Source organism: Athene cunicularia (assembly GCF_003259725.1).
Source record: "Athene cunicularia isolate RWA chromosome 3 unlocalized genomic scaffold, athCun1 chr3_part1, whole genome shotgun sequence".
In the NCBI taxonomy this organism is placed as follows: Eukaryota; Metazoa; Chordata; class Aves; order Strigiformes; family Strigidae; genus Athene; species Athene cunicularia.
The window spans coordinates 106,301,193-106,313,993 of NW_020799097.1; the positions used below are offsets into that span (position 1 = coordinate 106,301,193).

Consider the following 12,801-nt stretch of genomic DNA (forward strand, 5'->3'; position numbering starts at 1 on the left):
AAAAAAAAAAAAAAAAAAAAAAAAAAAAAAAAAAAAAAAAGAGAAGACCACTTCCCTCTCCCCAGTCTACATTCCAATTAGAAGGATATCTACAGAACATTATCCTACTTCAGACTCTGCTTAAAACTACCAGGATTAAGAGGATCTACATCAGCAATTTGCCATCATCTTTAATTTCTGATCTTGCTTGTACATGTTCTAACTTCACTTATTTCACTCGAAACTGAGCCACAACCTGCATCTGCCTATCTCAATCTGTGTATGATACTGTGTAAAAATTCTTACATTCCATGGGATTTCAAACAAACAGTTTGAAAGTTTAGTCCAACACAGATCCTGATCCTTTTCCTAATGCAACCTGATACAGAGCATCATGCTACTGACTGCTGGAGGCTGAACACTGTAGAACAGAGAACTTATCATTCAAAATTCCCACATCCTTCCCGGTGATTAAAAATGCTATTCTTATAGAAAATGGTTCAGCCCAGGTGTTACAATTCTTTTTTCTGAAGCCATGAAGTACCTGTTTCTTAGCATGTCAGAGCTGTGGAAAGACCACAGCTGATAGCAGAAAATAAATCAGCTGGGACAGAAGAAAGTTAAGGGGTGAAGGAAACGGCTTACAAAAGGTTTTCTCCCATGTTAATAGCCAGGCAAAAGGAAAACCACACAGTGTTAGTAGAGTGAACACCTGACTCAGCTGTTCATACCCTCAGAGTCATAAAGTCTGGAGTACCGAGGACAGAGCGTGGAGGCAGGGAAAATGCAGTGTTTATGGAATCGTAAGAGAGGAATTTTTCAGCTGAATTAACAGTCATGTGGTAGATGTGCTCAAAGTTGCTCGGAGAGGAGATCAGACGGGAGTGATGATGAGGGAATTGATAAGGGGAACGCTGCTATCAAAGACAATAGAGAGAGAAAGCAATGAAGGATGGTCGTACAGGTTACATCGGCAACAGCAGTCCACATGAGCAGTCAAACACTGAAGGACAGCCAGACAGCAACCCTGCCTGCCCGTCAACACACAGGTTCTTACATTGTCACCCCCAGTCCTCTGAGCACCTTCCATATAGGGTGTCACAGGGGCTTGCTGCCCTTGCTGTTGCTAGAACATTAAAAACAAATAAAACTTTTAACTCATTGGGAATAGATTCTAATATTTATTATTATTTGATATTTCAAAGAGCACCACAGTTGTAAAAGGTGCTTTACAGACAGTTGAGAAGCATCAGTTCCCTGCCTTGAGGAGCTTACAATCTAAAATAGACATAACAAACAAAGGAAGGTGAACACAGGTGAGATGGTGTGGGGAGAAGAAAAGATGAGAATACACAACAGTCAAAGATTGTAAGAGACTTCCTTCTGTTATTCATGCATTTTAGCGATTCCATTAAAATCAAGTATCACCCGTACAACAAACACAGAGTATTTCTAACAGGAGGGAACAGTGTTTCAACAGGATAGGGACACAGGTCGTGTGGGGAGGTGAACTGGTTAGTGTCAGACAACTGCGACAATTTGCTGTAGACAGATAACACAAGGCCTGTGTCCTTCTGCACGCTCACTTAATCCTCACAGTGCTTTAGTGAAGGGACTTTGCATTGCCATCTTTGCACTACAGAAGACTAGGCCCATGGCAGATAAGGTGCAAAACACCAGGAAATTCAAATGTTTTTAATAGGTCAACTGAGCAATGTGCTCCCAAAGTGTGACAAAGGAAGAAAGGGGAGAAATAATCCTGCAAATTAAACAGAAACAATTTCTAATTCACCCCTACAGAATGTGCTGACACAAGCGCTCTTGTAATTTAAACTCATCTAAATCCAGATTAAATGGAAGAGCATTTCAAGGCTTGGTCTCCCTCTCTGTGCTATCTGTACGTGTTTAGCAGGTCAGGCTGCAAGGGGGTGGTTAGCCCAATGGCTACCACCAAATCAGAAAGCCTTCTCTAATTTCTAACTTCTAATTTTCTCTTCCCCTTACCCAACTGATTTCTTCACCTTAAACAAACAGATCTGAGTAACGTTAGAAATGTTAGGACTTAAAAAAATAAAATATGGTAAAAATACAGCTTACCCCTCCACTAAACCTAAGGCACTACTGTTTGTATGTGGAACGTATTAAAGAACGTATTAAAGTCTGGAAGAACATTAAGTCACATCCAAATACATATTATCAAACATTATTGTTACTGTTCTCTTCAGCTGGTAAAATCCAACTCTTTTTTTTTTTTTTTTTTTTTTAAAAAAAAACATACAGTTATTATGAGGCTTTGCATGTTAACCAAAACATCAATTACCACATTATGGCATATAAGATGTAATATACATTAAATTGTTATTAGTAAGTTTAGCAGCATCTAAATATCAGTACAAGAAGCCACCATTCCAGGAATGGTCCAGGGAAGCAGACTTTGCTGAGTTACCTGCTCACAACAGAGAACAGGCAGCAATGCCAGCTACGTTCCTAAGAGCCAATAGGGGAGAAAAAAGAGTGTCTAAAATCACAAGCTAAAAAGCAGAGGATAGGCCAGCTGCAGACCATGAAAATATTTAGCCAGCATTCATGAATGTGAGAAAGCCACGATATGGCAACATTTTAAAAATGATCCTCCATGGAACTTTCTCCATGGACTCACCATTAGATGCATGCATTGGGTTCCCACTTTCTTTAAAGAATACCAAATATGGATAAGTATTCATTTACTCTAAAAGTTTCTCATTTGAAACAAGCAAAGCTTCACACATCATCTAGAATGGAAGTATAATGGCTCATGTATAATGAGGTCAACTGAAGCATAATGTTGAAATAGAATGGCAGTCGAGAGTAGCTTTTGTATGTAAAATACTTAGGCATGCAGAAAATGAAAGCAAAATCAATCCTGTACATCTGATGTACACAGAGAGGTGGTCTGTGCTGCAGTAAGTGCAGTTCCAGATTTCAGATCTTCACTACAAAGGAGCATCCACGATAAAGTGGCTTCAAGGGACAAGAGGGCAGAGGGAGGCCAGACTGTACGGCCAGTTAATTGGTGACAGGCTGCTAGGGAAGAAAAACATGTAAACAAATAAGTTTGGGGATATACTAACAGGAACGATTCTAAATTGTACAAAACAAAACAATGATCTAGATCTAGTATCCACATGAATAGAATACAAATACGTAGTGATTATGGCTCTGTAATAGCAAACAAGACCTTCTGGTTTCTGTTGTGTTGTAGCCCACAAGCTTGCCTGTCAAAGCCAGATCCCTGACTGCTCATCATGAAGAAAACCAGGATGCAAATTTACAATAGCCTGATAACCTCTAATATTTTCTCTCTTAAATCTGATCTCACTCTGAGCCTTGGGCATGTTTGTTTCTGCCCAAACACAGGGCTATACTGGTCAAGGGTGCCTGTTCATAGAGAGAACAATGTGGGACGAGGTTAATAAGCCTGCAGTTTCCCATAAGCATATCTCACTGTTCATGTCATGTGCCTGCTGCATACCAAGACCTTGGAAACAACATACAGAGAAAGCATCTTTCCCCCTTGCCTGGCTGCATCAGCAAGGGCAATCACATGCAGACGGGTATGTTGTACATATGGAGGCATCTGATACAACACATCAAAGAGCCTGTTTAGAACATTCCATTTATCCAATTTTCATTTTGTACATTTAGAATACAAATCAAACCCTTTAAAGTTTATCTTTTAGAAGATACCATTAAGAACAGTAGTGGGCAGAGAGCAAGCAAGCTCCCACTGGCTGTGCACCCACCAGGCAGTTACACCACAGGTCAAGGCAGCACGGGTGTATGTCCCCTCCTGCCCACCGACATATCGCAGCCCAGCCACACAAGGGACATTGCTACCAGTTCTAATTCTGTGCTTTGTTCACTTTTTCCCCTGAAAAAGGCAGCAGAGGCAGGTTAGTGGGACTGCAGAGATAAGTTTTGATTGGATTCACATTGCATATATAGAGCAAATATGTATATATTCATAAATAAATATAAATACATACATATATATATATATATATATCAAAATTGTCTTTTGCTTTGTAAAGTTCATCCACAGACACTAAATAAAAGCTTGGCTGAGCTGGCAATTTAGTTTGTGACAATCCCATCCAACATGGAGATTAAAATACCTATTTTCTATTAAGACCCATTTATTACTAAGGACCCTTCTGCCTACATAGCACTATACTGACTTAAGTGAAAGCTCATGCTGGATGAACACATTTGTATCAGTAGATCCAACCTAATTTTAAATTGCTAAAATAAGCCAGAATAAACGGCTAATAAAAAGGCTCAATTCTTTCATACACTTTCTGTATTCCAGTTTAAATTCCATCTGATTAAAAAAAAAAAAAAAAAGCAGCTGTGTCACCTAGAATAGTTGGATGAAGAGAGAGAACTTGAGAAAACTGTTAGCCTTGCACTAGTTGTTCCCCCTAGTGGTAACCCTCTTTAAATGCAAAAATGTATTTTCTCATCCACTTTCATAAACAGAAACAGTCATTCTCGAAGTAAAATGCTGCAATCTTTCCCATAATTCTTTAAAAATAAATACTTTTTCTTCTGAAACATATTAATCTATTTAAAAATACAAAGAAGATGTTCCTGCTGCAAAATCACCATACATGCTAAGAAGCACACACAAAAAAGCTGTTCATCCTTTTGGAACAAGGTATGAATCTAGTGAAAAAATTTTATGTCCTTGTAAAGAAACCACCACATACAGATGAACTGTACACAGGGTTGGATAAGTATTCTTTACCTTATATACTGATTGTCCAGGAAATGTCCTCTATTTTCATCCTTTCTTTTAATCCTATATTTATCTTTCAAATAAAAGATTAGACTCAATACATAACATCATATGTACACAAAACTCCTTTCCTTTTATTTTTATGCCTGAGAAACAAAGTAAGCAGTTTTGAACAGACTAGATGAGAACTTAGTCTAGCCAAATACCTTACAGGAAGCTTCTGGAAAAGAAAAAGCTGCCTGGACAGAACATTTATCTCCTAATACCAAATTACACTTTCCAATTCACACACTTTCAAGTCCCGTGATTGACGCGATTCTGTACCCGTTAAGTTAGGAATACAAGTACAACATGATATTGTAAGGAGCTGCTGGAAAAATATGTCAGATTTGCTTTATCTGCAGTGACAATCTCCCAGCATTAAGATTGATACCTACTTGCAAAAAAAGAGTTTTTAAGAGTAACTTTGAAAAGAAGCACTGGAACAAGTGAAGAAATCAGATCTATATTGTACATATTTTCTATGTCTTCTCATCACTTTTAAGTGTGGAAAGCATGACTCATGAATTTCTATCAAAACATCATATTCCTTGGTAAGAAACAAATACCAGTCCTAACTTCAAACGTGGCCTTTGAGCTAACACAAGGTGTGCATAATCAGAATTAATTCAAAGCTAAAAGCCATCTAGAGGTGACATAGCTAAAGAAATATTAATCTGTGTAACTCTAGAAAAACCCCTTCTATAGATAAAATCATTCCTCTTTTTACACTTGTCAGATTTGGAGCTTGATAAAGGGTCCTTGCAGCTTCTGATTCCCATGAACTTTCAGCTACTGATGGTGTGAAATGGGATGTCTTTTGCCCTGCCTTTATCAGTATCAGATTACTTTCTCTGCTTGACAGAACCAGAAATATTTTAAAGAACCCACAAGAAATGGAAAAGCAAAAAAAGGTTCTGATCTACATCCTGCCCTGAAGCAAATTATCATTCTTTGTTTAACATTAGATGTATGTATACTCACATCCAGTTAAGATAAACACTACCTGTGAACTTCCCTTGGATTCGTCATGTGTTTTCTAGAAGCAGCTCCTTCATTATTTATTCATTTAAAAGCACACACACACACACACACCTGTTAGTTTTCTGCTCAACTGCACTGAATATATTTGTTATTGAGAGTTTTCTCAAGAGTGCCTCTAGAACAAGATTTGAAGTAAATCCTTTCCTTTCCTTGCATATTCTCATGTAAGGAAAACACAGTGCCAGAAGGGCTCACCTATAATGTACAGATTTTACGGTAACATGTAACACAGAAGTACACATTTTACCTCATTTTTACAGCAAATGCTATCTGAAGGACAGAGGTTATGCTCCTAAGCTCTTAAACTAGTGCAACTGCATAGCACACTTTATTTTTCAGCCTTACTGTTGCTTCCTTTGGGCTTTTCAGCATCTGAAAATCCCAATTTCAGCATCTACTTCCTGCTTTCTGCACAAACTCCAAGTAATAGCAATGATAATTTTAAACAGCACTTCTGTACTAATGCTTATGTCCTATGGTGGTACTCATATCATCTGTTTGATATCATATCATTTGAACTTTCTCACAGTGCTGGTTAGCATCTTCTGATTCCCATCTTGTGTCATTGTGGACAAGTTTAGAAAACAATATAGAACACACAAACAAAATGGTCAAGGTAGTTTGAGGCAAGCAGTATGATACTCTCTTATGAACAAAATATTAATTGGTCTTTAGCTCATCAAAAATTTCAGTAACTTCCAGATGAGTATTTCCTACATAAGGTCTTGTGGAAATGAACATGTGTGTGTGCTATTACATGTTTTCTTTTTTCAATTTTTTCAACTTAAAAGGTTAGTTTTCATGTAAGAAGTTCTGTTACACTGAGACTAGTTAATTTGGAGAGAAAATGAAAAACAGCATCTTCAGCTTGGAAAGGAAGTTGGGCACTACACACTGTTAAACTGCTGTAGTTACACTGTCTGAGGAAAAGAGGCTGTAAAGAAATAGGCTAAGTTGGAGCTAAAGATGGGAAGAGAAGAAAGGAATTGAACTACAGTTCACAGAGAAAGGAATTTCTTTTCCGTTCCCACAAAGAACACAGGCCCAAATTATCTTAGAATTGTCCCTTCATATGGGTCATAAAAATCATCATCAACACTGAGAGGCCAAACTGCCTTGAAACCCAGGAGGCATTCCTCTTCCTCCCCTCCACACTTAGGTGTCATCCTCTTTCTTTAAATTTTATCACATACAGCAGAGCATATTCAGCTCCACTTCCCTAGTTGTGCTGCTCCTGGTATGAAATAACATCAACACTCTGAATATACCTTTAAAATTGTACTTGTCTTTCTCTCCCTTATTTGCAGCCTCTGTTGCAGTCAGTCACCCTCACGTGTACTTTTGTACTTACCATTGGAAGGTCTTTGAGAATCTGTATACCGTCTCCTGGACCCATATGTGCTATGTGATTAAAATTAGTTGGGTTAGAAATTAATTTATTTCTCATTTCCGGATCGCGTAGCATCTCCCTGGAAGAGAAGATACTTCATTTAGATATTTCATTCTAGGTGAGGATCAACATTTATAAAACATGTACAGCTTTGATTATCAGCTATTTTAACATGGAAATTAACTATTTAACCATGTTAACAGTGATAAACCCTTGCTATCAGCACTGGCATGAACAAGCTTCCAGCTTGAAGACAGGGCAAAGGGCCAGAAGAAAAGAATGCTGTTTGCAGCCTAACAGCCCACACCCAGTAGTTACTAACATTCAAATAACATACAACTACTATGAGCTGATAAAAAGCTCTGTAAGATGAGTAAAAGCAGAACTCATTTGTGATGTATTACAAAGTGGAAGTGAAAATGAAGTACAAAATATGAAAATAGAATTAAAATAATACTGCAGTACCTTTCTCAGTCTGTGGTCAGAATTAAAAGCTCTTCAAAATGGCAAGGATGCATTTCACAACTCAGAATAAATAAAATTTTAAAGACCAAACCGTGATCAGCTCAGAAAAGGCAAGGACAAGAACTGGAATTTTGTCTCCACTGTACACAGCTGTTACTTTTCTTAGAGCCAAAAAGAAAGGAAAGCTGGGAGCCAACCATCGGTAGAAGACGTTGCAAGTCAGAAAACTGAAATACTCAGTTCTTGGAGTGCAGCTTAACACAGCAGCAGGTTATCTTTAGTGAGTGACAGTAAATGGTCAGTAACATCCTCTGTGAACAATGTGAGTAGTGCAGACCTATTTTTATTGGCATTTAGGAAAGTAATTGTGACCGGTTAAAGACTTCTATTTGAAACACATCCTGAAGTCCTATGTCCTCTGAAGAGGTGAGTTTTCTGAGATTTATAGAATGTTTATGTAGTTAAATCTAAAAACCAAAAAAGCAGACGCCTTGGAATACTGCTGAGAGTAGAATTGCCTTCAGAAAGAAAAGCAGAACCAACCAGAGTCTGAAAGTAATTAATCCATATGCATAGTTAGCAATGTAATCTCCTTTTGCGAAGTGTTTATTACAGAGCTTTATACATACAGTATATGTGCACACCTATGTACCTATATACAGTATGTGGAAACATGCATTCCAAATTACAGCTGTTTCACATAATTAATTTGAAGTAATGAATACTTGTGTATCCAATGCATACCCATATCCAAGCTGGTATTAACACAAATGAAACATTAAGGATTAACGCGGTAGTGAAGAGACAGAAACATCTGAACGGGCATTTCAGAAGGCAACAAATGAAGTAGTACATTGCATCAGTCACTGTCCTTCAGGGCCTACAGGCATGTACAGAAGACAAGTACATGTTGAATACCGACCTCCTCTGCTGCATCCTCTCCTCCTCTGGTACTCTGAATGAATAGCGGCGCTTGTTGTTGATGTTTCGAACCATTTGCTTCCGACTGTTATCTGACGTCTCAGGAACTACCAGTTCATCGCCCTCTGAAATCAATATAAATATCATGATCCAGTGGGACAATTCATGGAATTTGAATTCAAAGACATTTTCTTCCTCTGCTCTCGATAGTGTTGGACACCGCCCATCTCCCATCAAACCTGAACAAACGAGCCTTGGTTTACAGGGGTTTTTTTGGTCATCTACTCTGTTACATAGCAACAGCTTGAACCCTTCTTCACACACAAGCTGCCACAACTGTGTTCTCAAAATACCACCGATCAATTCTTTCAAACAAAACATTTAGGTGGGCAGGAAAGGATCTCAGTCCTCTATCTCAAACTTTCTTTGGCAGTTCTCACTGAAAATCACTGGAACAGACTTGTTCTGCCAGTTGTCTGGAAACTCAATGCAAGATTCATTTTCATTCATTCTCTGCTCCAAAGAGACTACTCCTTTTGAAATGTTTGAACTCTGATGTATTGCAGTGCAACTGTGGGAAAAGGGAAGATTTTGTTCCACATGTGTATGTCTGGCCAAGGTGTCTTTAATAAAGACATGAAATGTATAGCAGGGATAATCATAAAATAGCAGCATTACCCTGAATGAACGCTGCAACTGCTCTGCCTTATTTTATATATATGGAGACCAAAGTTACATTTAATAAGCTTGAACATACCCAACACCTACTGCTCTTTGCCAAAACAGTTTTTGTATAGAACTGAAATCTCTTCCTTCCTTAAGATCATCTGGAGATTACATGAAGTGTGGAATCTACTAGGTAAGTAGCTTCAGGAAAAAAACATGTAGACTTTTAAAGAGATACACCTGGAGGATACTTTATTACTTGGCAACCTTTTCTGAAAGACAGTGAATAGCATACAGGAGCAAAGCATCAAACTTACTCACTTCTGATCCTCTGCTCTCCATTTTTTTATTCCTCTTCTGCTCTACTTTTAATGTTCATTCTTTATTAGACTTGAAAATTCTTTATATGTACTTGCACCTTTAAATGTATTGTTTCCCTCTACCAGGATCATTACTTTTGTACTAATTTGCTAGCTAGTTTAAATAAACACTGGGTGACTGCCAACAGCACTATTCTGGTGTGTTTATTTCCACTATTTTCACAATATTAAAAAAAAAATTATAGATTTGTTAAAACAAAGAACATCCCCTCTCCATGTAAGAGGTTAAACTACAGGTTAAGGAGATTACTCAGGAGCATGTTTATGAAATGGGCTCTATAAACAAAAAAAAGGTCAGAAAGACTCATAACAAAAATAGAACTCTGAAGCAAAAACGTTGGCAGACAATCATATGTGGCCCTAATAACAAGTTATGAATACATAATATTATATTACTTTCTGATCCTTGGGAAAAGTTTGTTTATGTTAAGCATAGTATTAATTTTAATCTAGTACTGCCAAGTTCACTATTAAAGTCTTTAATTGTGCAGGCATTTTTAAATAGTGTTCTGGCAGGTGATGCCAGATTTGGAGGGAGCATCTAGTAAGTCTATTTTCTATTTCCAGTCTTCATTCAAGTCTTCACTGAATGTTCAAAAGGGAAAAAAAGTTCAGAGCAGCTGACTGGCAGACATCATTGCAACCACTGTGGCATCTGTGAGCTTTAGCTTTCTCCCACATTAACAAGCACACAGATGTTTGAGAGATCACTTTCTACAATGCACAGATCCAGGCCAAAGAAAAATGCTCTTTCTAAAAAAAAAAAAAAGTATGATGAAAATTGGCTTTTCTTTACTTACCTGCCATTTTGTTTTTGAAATATATTAATCTAACTGTCTCCAGGCCTAAAAGGTTTAGCGATCCTTCTGTATTCAAGGGCCGTACCTGAAACAAGGAAAATCAGTCCTTGTAATAGTAATAACTAACATTTATATAGTGCATCTTATTCTGAGAGCTCCAAGGTACATTATAAACTCTATAAAAGGAGGACTGTTATAAAGCAGAACAGCATAATTGGCCACAGCAAAGCCTGTTCCACAGAAAAACTGCAGGCTGGAGGGAGCAGTGCCTCCTATCTCCAGTGACACATGCCTGCTCTCAAGAATAACAATTGTGAGCTATTAAAGCCACTAAGCGGAGTTAAAAACAATTTTAAACTTCTGTTTGGAAAATGAGTACAGGAGTTGCCTAAAACTCCACTTAAAGACAGGTTTAACACCATTCTTCCCAGCTTTTAAATAAATATTTCTGTTAGAAATCTACTTCATATAACAATTCAATTTTGTCTATTAGATGCACAAAGCAATAAGCCGTGCTTTTATTTGACGTTAGTATCATGTCACAATTACCCTTTGCAGCTTGGTAAGAGTACATACAGACTGCTAAAACCTACTGGTATTTGTGATTTCCAACTTCAGAAAGGAAAGCATTCCACTCTACATGTCTGCAAACTGTTAGAAACAAACTCTTCAGAATAAATTGCCATTTTTCAGTCCCCTAGATGTAGCAATTCTTGTTTGTTGAAAGTAGCTTCATTCATTAAATGGGCTGTCTTGATCCAAATATTAATCAAAGTACTAAATCACTTTCTGCGTAGGAAAAGAAACACTACAACTGCTTAATAACTCCAAGTTTGGACATCAGAAAGAGTAGAGGAAATTTTCTCTAAAAGGTGAGATACTACTTCTCTCCTTAAGATGGTTAATAGCTGAGCACCTTGATCTTTTGCATTATTTATCCTTACAGCATTGCTGTAATGTCCTGGTCTGCACCTGATGTGTGAAATTGATATGCTGAGAGACTGAATGACCTAACACAAGACCACAAGGGCAATTTCTTGTAGTTCTATATCATTAGCATGCCAGTAAAGGAATTATGTTGACACTAATACAAAGTTGAAGTCCCTCTAAACTATGGGAAAAAAACCCCACTTCTCTTTTTTCTTTCCAAATACAGCTGAGCAAACACCTCCTAAATACCAAGGAAGTGTCAGTTTTCAAAAACTTCCTTTTGATAAGTGATCCAAACCTGACATCATCCCGGTTTTAATATTTGTACTGGTTGAACCACAATGTTCTAACCCTATCTGTCTACAATGTTCTCAAGCAGCAGAACAGATTTTTGAAGGCCTGTTTAATTATCTTAACATCCACCATCTTCTGGAAATAACATAGATGCAATCAGTCCCAATGAAGCCATATGCAATTAATACCAAGAAACTACTCTCTACAACAATATCAGCATGTCTAACATACTCACATGCTCCAGACTGACCCTTCATCTAAAATAGTAAAACCACATGCAAACCACATTTTGCATCTTATATTTCAAACAAAACAAAACCAGGTTTTTTTGCAGTAGCTCTTCTTTGAGTTCAATTATGTTTAAACAAGCATCGTTACTGATGGTTTCTAATGTACTTAAAAAAACCTGTTATGATTGTAGCAAAGCAGTATTGAGTCTAGACATAAAATGATATTGAAACAGCAGGTTACCTTTTTGAGAGGAATAGTCTGAATCCACTCCATGGAGTTCACGTCAAAGACATCAATTGCATTTTCACTGTACACAGAGAGGTATGGTGCATTGTAACCTGAGAGGGAATGATTAGTTAGAGTGTCATGTGCTTTTATAAAGGGCTCAAAATACACTATTTCTTATAGCTTAACCATATTTATTAAAAAAACTCCACACCCCGAAATCCAACAACAATCTTTGCAAAACATGTTTTAACTCAAAAATTACCAAGGAATTTATTCTGAAGGCAAACCAGCACCACCAAAAAAGCTTAAAAGCTCCATGATTTTCTTTTAACTTTGCAGAAGCAAACTACTTATTGAACTACAAGGGATTACAGTTTACTCTGCCAAACAATGATGTGGTTCAAAGGTTTTTTTTTTTCTAAAAGCTCTATTTTTAAAAGCTCGTATTATATAAATGATGTGGTAGGAAAATATATTGTTCTTATTTAATAACTGTCATTTGAATGAACTAAGTCTTTGTACTAAATGAATATCAGTTGGAACTAAGCACCATGACACAGTAATAAAAATCTTCATGTTTCCTCTTAGCTTTAATTCTCCTTTCTTATTTTCTGGATTGTAAAGAGAATTCTTGTGCTACTTATCTGGCACATTTCC

The 12,801-nt window shown here is 37.3% G+C and overlaps 1 protein-coding gene across 2 annotated transcripts in view; it reads right to left on the bottom strand.

Annotated features, from left to right (window-relative positions):
• Positions 1 to 12,801, bottom strand: part of CDC42BPA (CDC42 binding protein kinase alpha) — a 194,326-nt gene that overhangs the window by 8,661 nt on the left and 172,864 nt on the right. The window contains exons 35-39 of one of the 2 annotated variants that reach the window (XM_026845705.1): positions 12,157 to 12,254; positions 10,462 to 10,546; positions 8,617 to 8,740; positions 7,191 to 7,308; positions 711 to 896 (exon numbers count right to left, since the gene is read on the bottom strand). In XM_026845705.1, coding sequence (XP_026701506.1) covers positions 711 to 896; positions 7,191 to 7,308; positions 8,617 to 8,740; positions 10,462 to 10,546; positions 12,157 to 12,254 — 611 coding nt within the window. The remainder of the gene's footprint in view (positions 1 to 710; positions 897 to 7,190; positions 7,309 to 8,616; positions 8,741 to 10,461; positions 10,547 to 12,156; positions 12,255 to 12,801) is intronic. The other variant, XM_026845704.1, reaches the window with a different exon arrangement.